Genomic DNA, 19,021 nt, shown 5'->3' on the forward strand with positions numbered 1-19,021 from the left:
CTAATAAATGGAACAGCTACTGCTGGAATCTGGAGTTGCTGACTTACCATTCATTCTGTGGTGTATTCTTCCCTCCACACCATGGTGGTCGGGAGACAAATAGGAGACATTGCTGAATGTCTACTGCTATGGTCCAGGCTCTGGTCTAGGACATCTACATACATTGCTACCTCATTTAATCTTCATCTCAGTTCTATGAAATAAATAATACTGTCTGCATTTTTATAAATGTCATAATTCAGGCTCAAAAAGGTAGAATAAGAGCCTAAATGTAAGAATGAGTCTCACTATTCCATGGAAATTTCCACCTTGTTTTCTACTCAAAGAAGATGCAGTTTCTAGTGCTTAAGGAGTACTCATATTCCAATAGAAAAAAAACTAAGAAGCATCAAAGGATACAATAACTTCTTCCCCTAAATACAGCTACACATTGTGGTAAATGAATATCACAAAGCTGAACGCATCCCTGGCCTTCACCAACCCTTGAAGCAAGTGTTGTTACAAGACATGCTCAGGACCCAGGGTTAGATGAAACCTTTCCAGCAAAATCACTCTTGCAGATAGATTGTTCCTGAAAATGTGCCCCTGTGGAGGTGCATGGTGGGGGGCTGAGATCCAGCCCACCTCCTGCACAGAAGGCTTAGCCATGGCCCCTTTTTGGATTCATCAGCCTAGAGCAAGAGACTCTTCTTGGTGAGCTCAGCAGCATCACCTTAGTAATGAATAGAGAAGAAAAGAGAAGAAAAAAGGTCTAGTACAAGAGAAAGATTTTTTTTTTTAAAGATTTCCTCAGACCCACATGCTTTGTTTCTTGCTTTACAATGTCTCTGTGAAACTTTACTGTTTTATCTTTAATGTAGCTTTTTAATTTAAATTATGTGTTTTCTTTTCCTACCTAGTGGATTATATCTTCAGAACACAAACCATTCCTTGCACTTACCATGCCACCCTCCTTGTGTCTCATAACAAATGGAAAAAAAAAATCACCAATAAGTCTTTGATAAATTATTCATGAATTAATGATTTTCCAGCTCTCTCTGTGTTGTTAATGTGTTCTGAACTCTGCTTTTCCTACCACTTTACATGTGTGTTTTTAAATCCTTTTCAGCTAAACACTTTGTGGTTTATTCCCATTTATATTTCCATAAAAATATGGTAGAAGGTTTTTATCTCTAATTAAAGAAATTATTATTTAGAAAAATGTTTGTAATTCTTAGGAAGTTCAAGTATGAGATTATACATGCTTCTACATTTCGAAATATCTTCTTCAAAATGAAGTTTGTTCCAAGTAATAATGTAAGTGTTCCTCACTTAAAGCTATTAACCTAGCAAATTACTGCTATGTTAATTTTATCTTCTTCAGATTTTCATTAAAAATGACATATATCTCCATGGGAGGAAACTTAGATTAAACATGTAAGGTATCAAACTTTAGCATGAGGAAAATATATTAAAATTATGTTTTCATAAGATTAGGTAAGTTCTTCCAAAAGTAAAAAAATAGATAAAAAAGAGCAGCCAAGCCATTTGCCCAAAGGAAATAAGTAACAAACCTAGACAGACAACCTTTGTCTTACAGTGGTACAAGGCAATAAAGTGTCTTTCTAAAGGACCATTGTGAGGGCACATGAAATGTAAGTACACTGCTTAAAGAGATAGGGAAGGAGCTTTTATTGAGTGCCCTTGGCTGGGCATTTTATAGCTTAAGATGTAACAAGCAAATGTACTATATTTTGAAGACCAACCAGTTTCTCTGAAATTAAGGTTTCTTTTGTTGACATACTGGTCTGGAAAGGTGGTATACTCACCTTCTCCCAAAGTAGAACTGAGTTTGAAAACATATGTTGGTCAACTCATAATCTAGGTACCCTGTGGACATATTTCCATGTAGACACTTGGGGAACCATCTCGTCCAGTTAGTAAGTCATGCTGATGTTCATCAGTTAGATGGTTTATTCATTGGGGTGCCCTGGAACACTGGGAAGTGAAGGCCGCATGGATATCTCCTCTTTATCTCTCTCTAGTGAATTGCTAGAATATTCTAGAACACATATATGCACACTCAGACACATGCACAGAAATATGTGTACACAGGCACAAAGACTGTTTTTGATTTCAGGTCAAGAAACAGAATCCTGTTTATCATTAGTATCTCTGCAATGGTATGCCATTGGTATTTTTTTTCCTATTCATCAGAGAATTCCTAGAAAATCTATAGCATAGAAGCTATTTTCATCTTTTATTTTACAACAAATTATTTCAGTGACATATATTATTTCCCCAAAGAGCTTTTTTTATAATAAGGAATTGTTTACTATAGTGTATGTTGTTGTTCAGTTGCTCAGTCATGTCCGACTATTTGAGACACCAGAGACAGCAGACCCTGGCTTCCTTGTCCTTCACCATGTCCCAGAGCTTGCTCAAGTTCATGTCTGCTGAGTCAGTGATGCCATCCAACCGTCTCATCCTCTGTCTTCTGAGAAAGGTTCTAGTAGTTTAGATTCTAGTGAATATCTGTAGTTGTTTATATTTAAACAGGCATCGGTTTGCTATCCCTTGATTTGAATTATCTAAAGTGTATTTCTTTTTATGATATACATTTTCTCATTAAAAATTCTTGGAGCAGAGATAAAGTGATTACAAAAGATTTTCCATGTTTAGTTTATAATTTCAGTCTCATTTTTAATTACATTTCCATCTTTGGTTTTGAGACTTTCTTATTAGACAAAATTATCTTTATTGTATATTTGATATTTTTATTGAGTCACAACCAAGAATATGCCTTAAGATAAAATTCTGGAAAAAAAAAGATAAAATTCTGTTGGTCATATTTAAAGTACACATTTTTAAATCCTGTGAATTTCATAATTTTGTTTAGATTTTGAATGACATATTCAGTTGACTTACCCATAAAGATGTTGACAATTTGACTTCTCAGAAGGCTTACTCTCTGCCATTCCCTAGCTCAGTCCTTTCTGTCAAGCTCCCAAGCAGGCACCCAAATACATGTAAGGCAGTAATTGAGAAAATGGGGATTTATATTTTAAATTCCACTCTTCATGTTATATTTATACTTCTGTTCACTTTATGGTTAAATAGAGACTTGATAATATTGATTTTGTCTATGAGTGGATACTTTTTCCAATTTATACACCTCCAGCTCTTTAGAAGTTTAACTGTATGGACTTCCCTGGCGGTCCAAGTGGTTAGGACTCCATGCTTCAGCTGCTGGGGGCCCGGGTTCCATCGTTGGTCTGGGAACTAAGATCCTGCAAGCCTCCTGGCACAGCCTAAATAAACAAATAAATAAATAGAAACACAGCTATAGGCAGATGTAAACTACTATATACAGAATGGATAAGCAGCAAGGTCTCACTGAATGGCTTAGGATACTATATTTAATATACTGTTATAAACCATAATGTAAAAGAAAATAAAATAGTATATATATATATAATTGAATCTCTTTGCTGTACAACAGAAATTAACACATCAACTGTACTTCAATTAAAAAAAAAAGAAAGTTCAGCTATAGGTATTTTTTCTCCCACTGGGGAACACCTGTCCTTAGAACCAAGAAGTTTGTGTCATAAATGTTGCATGTTTGATTACACTTGATCAGATCACATAGATCTGGATGTTATAGAAAATATGCTCTTAATGATTTTATAACATGCTTCTCTTTTCTTTCTCTCTCTCTGGCAGTTACCCGGCTGTGTGTGAATTCTTGCAGCACAATAACTTGTTATCTATCCTCCGAGCTCATGAAGCCCAAGATGCAGGGTGAGCAGTCTTATGGGTTTATGAAAACCATGCATTGCTTTGTCATTCCTTCCTGTGTTTGGCTGTGGAGGTTCACTTTGCCAAACTCTCTCCCTGAAGGATTAGATCTAAAAATTGCCTTCTGGTGTCATAGATATGGCGGGATCCAGAGGAATAAGTGGTTGCAGGTGTGCTGTGAAGTCTGCTTTTAACTGCTCTGCTAACTGCTTAGGACCCCCTGGTGGCTCAGACAGAAAAGAGTCTGCCTGTAGTGTGGGAGACCTGGGTTCAATCCCTGTGTCGGGAAGAACCTCTAGAGAAGGAAATGGCGACCCACTCCAGTGGTCTTGCCTGAAGAATCCCATGGACTTGGGAGTCGCAACACGACTGAGTGACTTCACTTTCACTCTATAAACAAGTAGAATTTTCAACTGGCTGTTTTAAACACAGTGAGACCACCTCTTCCTATTTCTTTCAGTTCCTGCTCTTACCTTTGTCTTACCTGTAAGTGAATTACCAGCTACTTTTCAGTCTCTGTCAGGCACGTTGGTCTGAATTACACATTAGTATTTAAGAGAGATTGCATTGTGGTGCTCTTGTTTAAAGAATATCATTCCTGATCCCTGTAAAGTTTTAAAAGGCAAAAACAGAGACTTCAAATGATGGGGAAACTCCTATATTCTAACTCACAAATACATAACATGATTTTGTAATGGCTGGTAAATTTTTAAAATGTAAACAGATTGTAAGGACATAGAAATTTAAAAAATATCAGATATGCACTCTGATGGTACATTAAATCTACATTTGGGATACAGGCATGGGGGAAGTAAGCATAATTAACTTTAGGATTTGAAGCCCAATACCCTTCCCAATAAGCTCCACTGAAAGGCACTGTTTTGCCTTAAATGTTTAAACTTCATTTCCTTCATATCCTAAATTTTCTGAAAAGGAGGAACATTTATTTTTATAACCTGTGTACTGAAATCAGAAATTTGGATGCCACATTCTGAAGTAAACCCAAGCCTGTGAAGGTTCTGAATCAAGGGAGATTCTAAATTTTTTTCAAAATTAGCTTTTCTCAAGCAGTCAATCAACAAGTATGAAATGATCCAATATTGTACACTCAGTGCTCTTGTAGCTGATATTTGCAGTAATCTATTGATAAACCCAGCCAATCAAGTTCTCAAATCATCTTTTTCACTTTGGAAGCAATGGTGTCACCACTGTTTTTTGGCTGACTGTCCCAACTGAACATGTTCATAGCATGTTTATCTTAATCCCACGATAGACCTGGAATCCATCTGCTTACTTGAAAATAGGTTAAGTACATCAGTTAAAATCAACAAATATATTTGTTTAAAATGAGCAGTTGGTTGATTCATTAGGAAAAGTTGAGGTTACATCATCCAGATTCTTCATTTTTGTTTGTTGTTAAGTAAGCACAGTCAGCCACAATTTATAAAGTCAGGACACTAGGATTAAGAGTGTTACCATCTTTTACATTCTGATTTTCCGCCAACAAAGCTCAGTTCCATGAGCAGAATAAATACTTTGAGGCCATTCCGAAAGATTTTTAAGAGGTTATTGTCTCCTGGGAAAAGTAGTATCAAAACATTTGTAAAATTAGAAATTTTAAGCTGATTAGTTATCTATCTAAAGGTACTGTTTGAGACCCATTTAGAACTCAGCTAAATTAGGCATGATTAGGCTGCCAGAAATTACTGACACAGAATAACCAAAGAATGATAAAATTTTGTTTTGCACTTTAGGAATTTTTCTAAATTGATATTCCTGAAATCTGTAACACAGAAATCATGAGATACCTTTTCAGCTTGATGGAAAAGAACCAAATCTCCTGTATTTTTTAATTATTTGAGGACTAGAGTCTTATTTTTGTCTCAGTGGGAGAAAAACAACTGGATTGTTGATTTATTTCCAAAGAACTTGAAGATGTTTTATTACTGATTGATTAAATATTTATATGCTGAGATTATAATCTTTGACCTACAGATACCAGAAGAGACTGGTAATAAATAAAATTCTAAAACAGAAGCAATTTCCGCTTGTAAAACCCATATATTTAACCAGATGTTCTTTAAAAAGCAAATCAGCCTAGACATAATGGATTTATGTAGCCATAATAGGATATTATAGATAAATAGAATAATCAGCTTGGTAATTAGTGGTAAAGTTTTTATATTACTCTGCTTATTTAGTCTTTCTATGTTAAAAATATTGGCATGGAAAACACGGTAGGTCAGATATCTATGTGCAAGAAGTGTGGCCTCTATCCTCTCTATCGAACATATAAAAATGAATTATGATTTTTCACGGAATTCTACCCTCCCTGGGTCTACTAACTTTAGAAAAGAGCTATTTGTAAATTGTACGTATGACTGTGTTTTCATTGTCACCCTGAAATGAATTGAAATCTCTGTGTAACAGACTTTAGTGAGAAAATTTTGTTTAATGTTACATAACTGAATTCTCTTTGAATGATAAAACTTTTAATTTTCTATTTCTAAATCTATAATGTAGTATTTCTTTCATATTTAGCCTTGTTTTGACTTGCATTTAATTGTTTCTAGGTACCGCATGTATAGGAAAAGCCAAACAACAGGCTTCCCTTCTCTCATTACAATTTTTTCAGCACCAAATTACTTAGATGTATACAATAACAAAGGTGAGTGTTTTCAGATCCCTCTTCAGAGTATGTGCTGTAACTCTTAAGTTCTCTTTTGGTTTGGTTTTAATTAAGCATTTTTAGTCATTCTTTCATGCATTCAATCATGCTTTCTCCTTACTTTTTCGTTTATTGTCTGATGCAAATGTTGTGATTATCTTCAGAGTTCCAGATTCACTTGGTCAGAAGTGGGGCCCAGGCACTGTTACTTTTTAATTGTTCTCTAGGAGACTCTAAGGTACAGGGGGGTTGACAGCTACTGCTCTGACAGGTATAGGCTTTCAAAGAAAGAACAACTGAAAAGTAATCCAAAATCATGCTTCTTAAGAGGGATAGGGATTTAAATAAGAATGGTGGGGATGCCACACATAAAGGATTGAGAAAATAAGCAAAAAGAAACTATAGCTTGAAATCCAAATTCAAATTTCATCTATTCAGACCCTACCACGAATCAGATCTTGTGCTAGGTAAGTATATTACTTTTAAATACTTACTTAAATGTCATTTCTTTTTAAAAATTTGAATTAAGCTTTAAATATCATTTCCCTCCGCAGAGTAAGTCTCTGTGGTAATTGCCGTGCCCAGGGTCACTTAGTCAGGTTGTGATGAACCTGAACAGGATGACAGAGGGGTCTGGAGGGCTACAGTCCATGGAGACGCAAGAGTCAGACAGGACTGAACGACTCAACAGCGACAGCAGAGAGTCAAACACTTAAGTCCATTCAACAAGGGATGGTTTTTCTAGACTGGTCAAGGAGGGCCTTGTTTAAGATAAAATATGATCTGAACATGGAAGAATGGTTAGCGTTTGATTAGAAAGAGGAAAAAATAAAGTCAAAGCCACTGTTTTTGCAACTTGTTTCTTTTTCAGCAGCAAACACTTTGTTCTCCAGACAAAAATCTCAATCTTGAAGGCTCTTGTGTAAAATCAGTAAGAAGTAGTTCCCTTCGATTGGAAAAGCCTTCTCCATCTTCTCCCAAAAATTCCCTTGTGGTACATATAAGAAATGCAAGAACTCAGTAGGTTGTCTTCATGACCCACTGTGGTCGTATTATTTACCAAAAGTATATAAAATATGAACACTTATGTTTGTATTGTTTTATAGCATTAAGCATTTTTTTTCAGTTACATCTAGTAAAGACAGTGCCCAAATGAATAATTTTCTTGACAGAGATTGATTACTAAGTAGCATGTACTATACTTACAAGCTTTTTAAAAATTAAATTTAAAAAAAAAAAACGCAAAACCTCAAAACAGCGGGGCAAAAAAATGAGAGAGAGAGAGAGAGAGCTGGGATTTTACTCCATGGAAATAGACCTAGCCTTTATCAATTCATCAGAGTCCTAAGGAGTGCAGTTTTGCTTGAGACCAATAGCGATTTCTTGAATAAGATATGCATTGCTTCTTTGTCTATGGTTCTGATTTAACAAGGTAGAAACTTAAAAACAATAGACGTCAGGGCATTGCTGTCTTTGAGGTTCTGTGGTTCTTTCGCTCTTGCCTTTAGGGCAGACCACAATTTCCCAGGGAGGGGATAGAAGCATTTCATTTTGGGAACCTTTTCATAAAAGAAAAAAGTCTCCTGAGAGAAAAAGATAAACTGATAGGAAGAAGAAAGATATATTCTTCAGTTTGAGCACAGTTTCAAAAGACTTTTGTGTAAAATCTCTAAAGTACTTTCAAGCTATTATGCTAACACTGTGTACAGTATGTGGGAGTGGGAGTTAGTTATTCACTGTTGAAGGAAGGATTTGAATAAAATAAATGTTAACGAGAATTTTAAAAGGCAGTGCAGTAAAACTGAGCTGCAAGCACTGTCAGAACACAATCAGTGGAAAGAAATAATGGTGAAGAATTTCTGAGTTAACTATTTGATTCTTAGAAACAGATGACTATAAAGGCCTCTGGAATTATAACCTCGTAGTTTTTATTTGATTTTTAAAACTCTTGCAAATTAAGGCAGCAGTAATAGCTCTCTGGAAAGATGAAAGAATAAGAAAAAATAAGTTTATTCTGCCATCTCTTTTTTTGATTGAAGTATAGTTGATTTACAGTATCATGTTAGTTTCAAGTATACAGCAAAATAATTCAGTTATACATATTTTTTTTTTCTTTTTCAGACTCTTTGCCCTTATAGGTTATTATAATATACTGAATAGAGTTCCCTGTGCTATACAGTGGGTCCTTGTTGGACCCACTATATGTGGTAGTGTGTATCTGTTAATCCCATTCTCCTAATTTATACCCCTGCTCCTGCCCTCTTTGGTAACTGTAAATTTGTTTTCTATCTCTGAGTCTATTCTGTCTAAAAACTGATAATAATCCTATGATCAGCCTTATGTTTAAATGTCCAATAGTTCTGTTTAGTAGTTCACACTTGCCTGCAGTTAAAAACAGCTTTCAGAACTCAGTGAGGACTGTACATGTCCCACCTCCTACTTCATTCCATGGCCCACTTCAATCCATTCCACTCTTATCTTTTCCAGTCTGCACTAACACAGGCGAACAGCTCACCTATCTTCTTTCTTCGGTTTCCTCATTCTGACAAGCCCTGCTTACTCCTCCAAGATGCTAGGGCCAAAGATGTAGCTCTGAATCACAGCTTTGCCATCAAACAACTAACTCATCTACATTTATTGATAAATGGTGACATCTCTGTAAAAGGAGAAAAAAAAATCTTTTGTGAATAATAGATGAAATTGCTTTGAAACAAAATGTGCACTATTAAGATGTTATCATCACTGAATATTTTATGTTGCTCTAACAATGCCACGTGTCTGTGTGGGATTTCCCCGTAGCTGGCAAGATACTCCTCCTCTTCAGCTTCATAGTTATGATTTTACTTTATGGGTCAACCTACCTTTGTGATCAATCTCTCTGCTTCCCTCTGTGTGAACCCTTTACTTTAGCCAAATTATTCTGCTCATTGTCCTGAACAACTTTCAGCTTTCCTGTTCACATTTTTCCCCACCCACTTCGTTCCATATCTATCTAGAATACTTGTCTTGCTCTTCTCTTCCCATCGAAATGGACTAGACCCCCTCCAGTCTTTCTGCTGGTTGGTCTTCTCTTAACACCTGCAGTACCAATCATTTGCCCTTGTATTTAGCATTTACTTTTGTTTCTTGTTAGCTTTTCCATACATTCCTGTAAATTCCCAATCATATTATAATTAGTTTGAATCAGAGGCTTTTTGATACACATTATAAAGTCAAATAGCATGTCTTATGCATGGTACGCAGCCAATATGTACATTGATCAAAACATTTTCTTTCTGGGAACTAATAGCAAGATAGTGCCCAAAAGTATCCTATCAGTATTGACCCTCGGAGCTTTATCTCTCTTTAAATTACTTCTGTAACCAATGCTGATACACTTTCTCAGTTGGAGTTAAACATGTGCAGAGCACTTAGCACCTTTGAATTGTTTTTCTCCTGTGAAGATGTAGCTCTAAGGGAAAAGCGATATCACAATTATCCAGGTACACTCAACGGAAGAAAAATGCAGTAATGGCATGTAGCAACTTCTTATCTCCCTCTTTCTCCTCCTCATTCTTTTTCTTCTTTTTCAAAACAATTTTCCACCACATGAAAATGACTTCAACCTCATCCACATGCAACAAACCTTTATTGAGAACTAACTGTGTTCCAACTACCATGCCTGGTACCAGGAATATAAGATAAACAAGACAGACATGGTCTTTTCTCTAGTGGGGTTTATAATCTAGTAGTGTGATAGATGTTCAATAAAGAATTTCACCAATAATTATGTAAGTATATTTACAAAATCCTACAAAGAAAAGAGTGGTATGCAAGGAGAGTGGAAATTAGCTGGTGGCAACCAAGAAAAGCTTAACTGAGAAAGTGACCCATAAGCAATCTTAGAGTGAAATCTCTCAGTGTTAAAAAGTACAATGGCAGATGTGAATTCTGCTTTAAACAAATTCAGTTTAGCTGAAAACTATAATAAACCTCTTTTAAAAAGTGTTTTTTAAACCTTGATGTAAAAAGTACTTTATATCTCTGGTGGTTATACCTATGCTTCAAAAATATCAAAATTGTAGTAGATTCCCATGTGGTGCCAGTTATCCATAGTTCAGGTGAGTTTTCATATGGGTGAGTAAGTGGCTCGATGGGTGGATATATGCCATGAAAGTTTTAGTCGCTCAGTCATGTCTGGCTTTTTGTGACCCCAGGGACTGTAGCCCATCAGGCTCCTCTGTCCATGGAATTCTTCAGGCAACAGTACTGGAGTGGGTAGCCATTCTCTTCTCCAGGGGATCTTCCCGACCCAGGGATCAAACCTTGGTTTCACGCATAGCAAGCTAATTTTTTACCATCAGAGCCACCGGGGAAGCCCTGTATATATACTACAAACATATAGCTATATAGACCAGGGGCACACAGCTCAGTTCTAAGAAAAACTACTGACGGTAAAGTGAGGTAGTTAATTAAGATTTATTAAATAAAATGTATTTTGGATTTGAGAGGAAAATCTAAATGGTTACATAACTAATGTAGTATCAAGACCAAAGATTAAAATGACAACCAGGAAAAAAGTCAATTCAGTGTTAAAGTAGCTGAAGGAAGAGGATGGACAAGAAAAGCATCGTTCACTAGAATTTTGAGGTTTTTTTTTTTGCAAAAGTCTACCCTTTTTGATAGAAAAAAAAGACTATTATAATGTTTGAAACTTTAAACTTGACAGCTTGATAGAATTGCTTAACAAAAAGTATTGTCATCTTACCAAAGCTTGCAATCTCAACATCCTTGAATATTTTCCAATTAAAAAATAGACAGGGGCTTCAGGAAGACAAGTACTTATAAATTAAAAGATAATGTATACTTGGCAGGAAGATATCATTGTACAGGAGGGTTGAATTGTTAATATAATGAACCCAGGTAGGCATCTGATTGGCGGTCGTGATTTGAATTCCAGGAGCAAAGGCAGCATATCTGACGCCAGCTTGCCTTGCAGCTCTCCCAGCAGGGGCTCCCAGTCCTCGGGGACCCACCAGCATCACACAGGCCTTGCCGGTCCTGAGAAGCCTTTCCCCGCACTGGGAACTTTTTTCACCATTCAGGAGTAACTTCCACAAGCAGAGATAGCTGGTACCCGCCTGGTTCAGGATTCAAATAAGAACCAGCTAGATTCGATCCATATCCCAAGTGGAAGAGGGAGATGGGCAGGGGCGTTTTTGGAAGGCAATAGAGTCATTGTCCAGGCAACCTGAGTAGCACCTCTGCTCTTTCTCTACGCCGTGCTTAAAAGCTTAGTTCCCTTTAAAGACCCCCCACGTTTTATAACAAGGGGCCATTTCTGTAGAGTCTGAGGCCTGCCTTAAGCATGGGCATGACCTTTAGCCTTGACTAAACATTTTGAAACACTTTGAAGTGTTTGCAACCACAGCCATAACTGTGATCCCTAGTTGCCTTACAAATTGGATAAAATTAATCTAGAGACTTTGTCCAATGGCAATAGTTTTCACAGCCTTTACTTTATTCCTGCTATCATCTCAAATCTAAAGGTTTTCTTAATTGGCCTTGAGCAACTGTTTGCCCAGTTCACTTATTTCAATATAGAAAATGTAAATACATATTCATGGTAGCATTTTCTTATTTGGTACTTGCTAACAAATGCTAGAGAAAAACAGTAAGATACACTCCCACCAAAAATTTTCATTTCTTTGTTTATTTGATAAACATGAGTATTTGCAGAATTACACATACCAAGAAGACAATGTCTTAATAATGGTTATTAAACCTAGCACAGTCCACCAAGAAATAGTATGGAATATAAGAGTCTATGAAGGAGCAAAGCAAAAATCATGAACAAAACTGTTAGTATTAGCTTCCTTTACTATCAGTATGAGATGGTAAAAAAGAAATTTAGGTAGACATTTAAAGGTCAAGAGAACTTGAGGTTAGAAGATTTTGATTGGTTTTCAGAGAAATCACTTCTCTGAGCTAAATGGATAAAACTAACCACAGAAAGATTTCAGTAGAATGGCCCGTTTACACTGCTTATATAACCAAGACTTCAATATGTGGAACTGATCTGTGTTATGATTTCCTATACCTATAGCAATAATAATAACTAATATTGTTGAACATATACCATTGCCAGACAGTGATCTACATTTCCGTGAATAAATTCATTTAATCTTTCAATGATTCTATGAACTACATTATAATTTTGAGTTCATTGATGAGAAACTGGGACACAGAGGAGTTACATACTTTTGCCAAGGTTCTTACAAGCTGGTCAGGGATTAACACTGAGACTGAAATTCAGCAGTCTGACTCCAGGGCCCACAAGTTAACCTCCTTCTGTGCTCTTGTGCATCAGCTTTGTTATGTGAAAGCTTTCCAGGCAGTGTTTGCACCGATCCTCTATTCAGCTTTCAGCTCATTGTGTTTAGGTGACTGACTATTCTTCAATGAGAAAGGAAAAGCTTTTGAAATGAAGAGTCATTTGTTACCACTTTAAAATTGCATGAGTGTTATACATCCAAGTATATACATTATTAAAAGAATAAATTTAGAGTATCTTTTTTACTATTCTGGAATAAATAATTTCTCCCTTGAAAAGATACCCTCCCTCGCCCGCCCCCCCCCCCCCCCGCCCCAAAAGCACTTTTGCTTTTGTTTGACTCTGCTGTGAAAGTGTCATTGCCAGAGGCCACTTTCTAAATAGATTAGTTTTAGTCCAGTAGTCACCTTGCTTACATTTAAACATTTAATTAATGGGAAGTGAAAGTGAAGGTGTTAGTTGCTCAGTCGTGTCTGACTCTTTGCAACCCCATGGGCTGTAGCCCACCAGGCTCCTCTGTCCATGAGGTGAAATAGAAAATCAAGATTTAAAATTTAGGAATTACTCTCACTATATATTTTAATTAAATTAAGCTACATATAATCTATATATCTTTGCTCCAACAAACAACCTGGATTTCTTAACCAACACCACTACAAGATTGTTCGTTTCAGCAGTTTTCAATAAAATAAGTATAGGCTTCCCTGGTGGCTCAGATGGTAAAAAATCTGCCTGCAATACGAGAGACCTGGGTTCAATCCCTGAGTCAGGAAGATTCCTTGGAGAAGGAACTGGCAAGCCACTCCAGTATTCTTGCCTGGAGAATCCCATGGACAGAGGAGCCTGGCGGACTACAGCCCATGAGGTCACAAAGAGTAAGACAGGACTGAGCAACTAATACGCACCCAGCAAAGTACTATATGGCAGCGGGCGAGGTAATCCTCACTTTGGCCACCTGACGAGAAGAACTGACTCATTGGAAAAGACCTTGGAAAGCTGGAAAATACTGAAGGCAAAAGGAGGAGAGGGCTGCAGAGAATAAGATGGTTAAATAGCATCACCAATGGACTCAATGGACATGAACTTGAGCAAACTCTGGGAGGAAGTCGTGAAGGACAGGGGAGCCTGGCGTGTTGCAGTTCATGGGGGGGTCACAAAAAGTCGAACATGACTTAGTGACTGAACAACAGTCCTCACTTTTCACAAAGTTCCACCCATAGAATCAGGTGGCAATCACAGTGCTCTGTGAACCCTTGTTTGGGGATGCAGACAGGACCTCCAGCGAAGCTGAGTCCTCTCTCCAGACACACTGCCAGTGCTGTTGTCACTTGGACAGGACCCATTAAGGCTTGCATCTTGAGATTTAATGTTTCATTTTCTCACAGATGGTTCGAAGATTCTTAACCTGAACCAAAACCAACTTCTCTAGCAGTCTAATTGTCAATAAGGCATTTAACAGAAGGACAAACAGGAACCATATATATGTAACATGTTAAAGACATGAGTCAGTGGATTATCACTTACTTTTCATTATCTGGAGATTCTTCTAGACCTTTAAGAGACTCAGTGACTTACTGAATAAAGTAGATGACCAAAAAAAAAAAGTAGATATCAAGTATATGGGCTTAATATTAACTCAGTTCCAAGGAGTAAATATTAACTAGTTGCCAAGCAACCTAGAACCATTGCAAGCTACAACTTACAGCTTGACACCAAGTAGAAGGTGGAAGAGTGTTCTATAATCGCATACAGATGCAGATACAGAAACAGATACAGGTAAGATACAGGTACTAGTTTTCAAAGTACATCCCACCAAGGTACACTTAAACCCTTGTTATACATTTGGAGTGGGTATTAACAATAAGAGCAAGGAGAAGGGGGTGACAGAGGATGAGATAGTTGGATGGCATCATCTATTCAATGGACATGAGTTTGAGCAAAATCCAGGCGATAGTGAAGGACGGGGAAGGCTGGTGTGCTGTAGTCAATGGGGTTGCAAGGAGTCGGACACAACTGAGCCAATGGACACAGTGTTTCCTTTGTCCATGCCATCTCCTTCAATAGTTCAAAGCTTCAGCTAAATCTCTCTCATTTAGTCAGGGTGGATTAAGTCATATTTTAGCATTGTAATAGTATAGATTAGAACTTAAAGGAATGTTATCAGTTCAAACTGATAGGGAAATCAAAACTGCTAATGACTCCTTATTGACTTAGCAAAAAAAATATTTAATGGTAGCAATTCAAATTCTCTTGATGAAGTTGTAATGGTAGAAATGGAGCTAATTCCAAGGATCAATTTTTGGCTCAAATTCTCTAGATCCTAATATAATGATGTGACACATGAGGTAAGAGTTGTAAAATGGCAAAATTATTAAAAATAGATAGCCATTCTCTCCTCCAGGAATTTAAAACTGAGTCATGATATTTTACATTTTTTAGGTGCCAAAGATTTTATCTGATTGCATATATTATGAATATTAACATATATGTTATTAATGTTTTATTTGATTTTCATACTCTCTAAGTACGACAGAACAGCTCATAATTATGGGCTTTCCTGGTGGCTCAGGTGGTAAAGAATCTGCCTGCAATGCAGAAGACCTGGGTTTGATCCCTGGTTTGGGATGATCCGCTGGAGAAGCACATGGCAACCCACATGGCAACCCACTCCAAGTATTCTTGCCTGGAGAATCCCCATGGACAGAGGAGCCTGGTGGGCGACTGTCCATGAGGTCTCAGAGAGTTGGACAGGACTGAGCAACTAAGCACGCAGCATGGTGCAACTCAAATAAATAATGAGAAATATTTGCTCATGTTCACATTGTTACTATATGATAGAGACTGTATTATTTCTACTCTTATCAATTTTAGACTCTTACAATTTTGAAACAGAATTCAGCTTCTGAAGTGGCATATAACTTTTTCCCAAAATTCTTTCAAGCATCCTTCAGACTTCCATTCATATGTGATTGGTTACAGTTTTAATATGCTGACAAGTTACATGTTTTGTGTTTTAAAATTTTTCTTTATTTTCTCTTTCTTCACCTATCTTCCTCCTTTCTTTCCTTCTTCTCTTTTTCAATCTTGTCCTTCTTTTCTCTCTCACTTCCCTTAAACTTTTACTGCAACCAACACTATTGAACATTAACCGTGTACCAGGTATGGTACAAAGCACGATAAAAGAAAGCAAAAGAGATCTATGCCCCCTTCATCCCTTCTATCATCTACCTTCCACTTACTTTACTCAGAACTTTGTATTTGAATAATACTTGATTCACAATTTACTAATGCAATGTTAAGGAAAACGCATAACACACATACAGTCATTCAGTGACACACAAACATAATCATAAGATTGGCTCAGACAATTTCACAAATACATCTAGTACAGTCACCTTCCTTTGTGACAGATAATATCATCTGCATTTTATGTAGGAGACTTGTGACAAAGCTAAAGAAGGTGTTACAGGTGCCATGAAAGAGGCATGTACAGGGTAAAAGGAAGAATAAGGGTTAGACGCAGACATAAGAGAGTTATATATACAGAAACACATGTGTGTGTATTTCAATAAGTACAAAATCATTAGCTCTTAGCTTCAAGATAATTATATATACCTACTATTTGTATCCAGGAATACTGAAATATTTCAAGTTGGTGAAATTTAGTCATTATGTGGAAGTCACTAAGCATTGCCTGAGAGATACCCTATCTTAAGTATTGAGTTGAGTGATTTGAGCATTAAATTTTTCAAAAAACACACACTAAAGATTATTATTATGACAAAATTACCTACAAATTGAAGAAGACTTTAAGTCCATCTTAATAAATGACTTGAATACTTACTTTTACCTAAATTTAGGAGCCATAGAGTAAGAGTGAGTTATAAGAATAGCCCTTGCTCACCAAATATAACAACCCTCATGAACTGGTAAATTTCCTTTGACCTAAGTCATGCCTTTTACCTGGGTTACTAATAATAAAAAAGGAATCATTTTAAAACAAAATCCATCAGGCAAGTACAGGACATGGAGAAGGGAAAAAAAATGGAAAACAAGAGTTAGAAATCAGATTTCTAAATGGAAGGAAGACCCAGAGGAATCGGATGGAGAGGGAGGTGGGAGGGGGGATCGGGATGGGGAATACATGTAAATCCATGGCTGATTCATGTCAATGTATGACAAAAACCACTACAATATTGTAAAGTAATTAGCCTCCAACTAATAAAAATAAATGAAAAAAAAAATTTTTTAAAAATGGAAGGAATCACAGAGGTTGTGTTCATAGATGCTATAGCATGTAGTGTGATAACTATGCATTTATGTAAATGTACATATATGTCTTCCCAAATTTTTAAATTAAAATTGTCCCCCACCCAAAAGTAGTCTTTATGGGACATATATATATTTGAAAAAGCATACCAACATAATCTTAAAACATCACCAAAGGACATTTTGAGTACATAGTCCTACCTCAAGAATTTTACCCATCAAGCTATCATGCCTCCTTCTGTGATGGTAGGACTTTGCCAAAAGAATACACTGATGCTAGTTTTTCTACTAGGGTGTCTGCAGGTAGAAGAATTGAAAAGAAAAAACATCCTGGGACTATTATGCCTTTTTTTTTCTTGCTATTTCTGGATGTCTTACAGTGATTCTGAAGTGTCCTCACTTGCTTTCCTCTCATCTTTGTTTCTCTTCTGTCCTTCTGTCCTGTCTTTTGAAAGGGGGAGTACATGGTCAATTAAATTTAAAGAGATGAAAAATGTTAGCAGAAGGGTCAAAAGAATACACCTTATCATTCCTCTTCTGGGGGGCTCTGCTCTTCGCTGTTGTTGAACAGCCCTAGCCGTGTGAACATGCCTGAGGTGTGTTGGGAGTATCACACTTACTCATCTGAAGGCTTGCAGAAAAGGACCTCTGTATTTCTGTTGAAGTCCACTTGGAATGTGTTGGGCCCGTGATTTGGTGAGCTGGTCAAATGCATCTTGTTAGCAGTATTTTGCTTGTTGTTGTTCAGTTTCTCACTTGTGTCCCACTCTTTGAGACTGCATGGACTGCAGCACTCTCCTGGAGCAAACTCATGTCCATTGAGTCGGGGATGCCATCCAACCATCTCATCCTCTGTTGCCCCCTTCTCCTCCTACCTTCAATCTTTCCCATCATCAGGGTCTTTTCCGATGAGTGGGCTTTTCACCTCTAGTGGCTAAAGTATTGTAGCCTCAGCTTCAGCATCAGTCCTTCTAATGAATATTCAGGGTTGATTTCCTTTAGGATTGACTACTTTGATCTTGAAGTCCAAGGGACTCTCAAGAATCTTCTTCATCACCACAGTCAAATCTTTAGATAACTTCTCTTAAACTAGAAGCTCTCTTTTGACCTTATATTTTTGTCATTTACTGCCCTGTCATCAGCCTCTCTGGTGATGGTAATTGTAAAGAAGATGCTGGGAAATGTTACCAAGTTTTTGTGAAATACTAGATTTTGTGTCTCATCAAAATTTCAATTTTCGAGTAAGAGAGACCCCTTTAATGTACAGATTTGGATTTGGTCTAGCAAGTTAGTGCATGGTTTGATAGAGAAAAGACTGAGTTAAAATCTAGATGCTGTTCCTCAAGTTTCACTATATTAGAGGGCCTTGTTATATCACTAGATATGATAGAGGTCCAGTGCCCCTTCCTATGCCCAAGTGGGAGCAGTCTCTTTATTGCTGATTTTATATCTATCTTCTGCATAAACAAGATGGGACCAGTTAATTGAATAGCTTTGCTGCCATACTTTTGGTATCAGAAAAAGAACTGGCAGTCAGGTCTCCAGATCCAAACAGATTAATACTCTTTCTCTTATACCAGATTTCTTCTGACTATTCTTCACACCTTGCATGTGCAACGGAAGAGCATTTGTTGCCGTGCTGTCTGGTCTGTTCTGAATTATGGTCGGTAACCTAGGGCCCGTATATGCGTCATCTTCTGTCCCCTGGCCTCTAATTCAGTTGTTAAAGGACACAAGGTCATGTATAATCGCCAGCGGAATAAAGGAGTCCCTTGATGGTAGACTTCATTCTTTTTTCTTCTCTCTATTTCTCAGGCAAGATCTCAGGAGGTGGTCTCAAGTGATTCTTGAAGTACAACCGTTTGTATTCTTTATGTGGCCGGTGGAGATAAATGTCTTTCAAGTACTTCAGAGGAGTGCATCCTGTTAGGGCCCCAATTGAGCTCTGTAATTCCAGTGACAGAGGCAGGCGGCAGGGGCGGAGGATGTGG

General features: G+C 37.2%; 1 protein-coding gene across 2 annotated transcripts in view; it reads left to right on the forward strand.

The window, feature by feature from the left end:
* PPP3CA (protein phosphatase 3 catalytic subunit alpha) overlaps positions 1–19,021 on the forward strand; it is a 311,810-nt gene that overhangs the window by 256,959 nt on the left and 35,830 nt on the right. For both annotated transcript variants that reach the window (XM_061164328.1, XM_061164330.1), the window contains 2 exons: positions 3,706–3,783; positions 6,354–6,448. In XM_061164328.1, coding sequence (XP_061020311.1) covers positions 3,706–3,783; positions 6,354–6,448 — 173 coding nt within the window. The remainder of the gene's footprint in view (positions 1–3,705; positions 3,784–6,353; positions 6,449–19,021) is intronic.

The sequence above is a fragment of the Dama dama genome, chromosome 17, assembly GCF_033118175.1.
Source record: "Dama dama isolate Ldn47 chromosome 17, ASM3311817v1, whole genome shotgun sequence".
Taxonomy (NCBI): domain Eukaryota; kingdom Metazoa; phylum Chordata; class Mammalia; order Artiodactyla; family Cervidae; genus Dama; species Dama dama.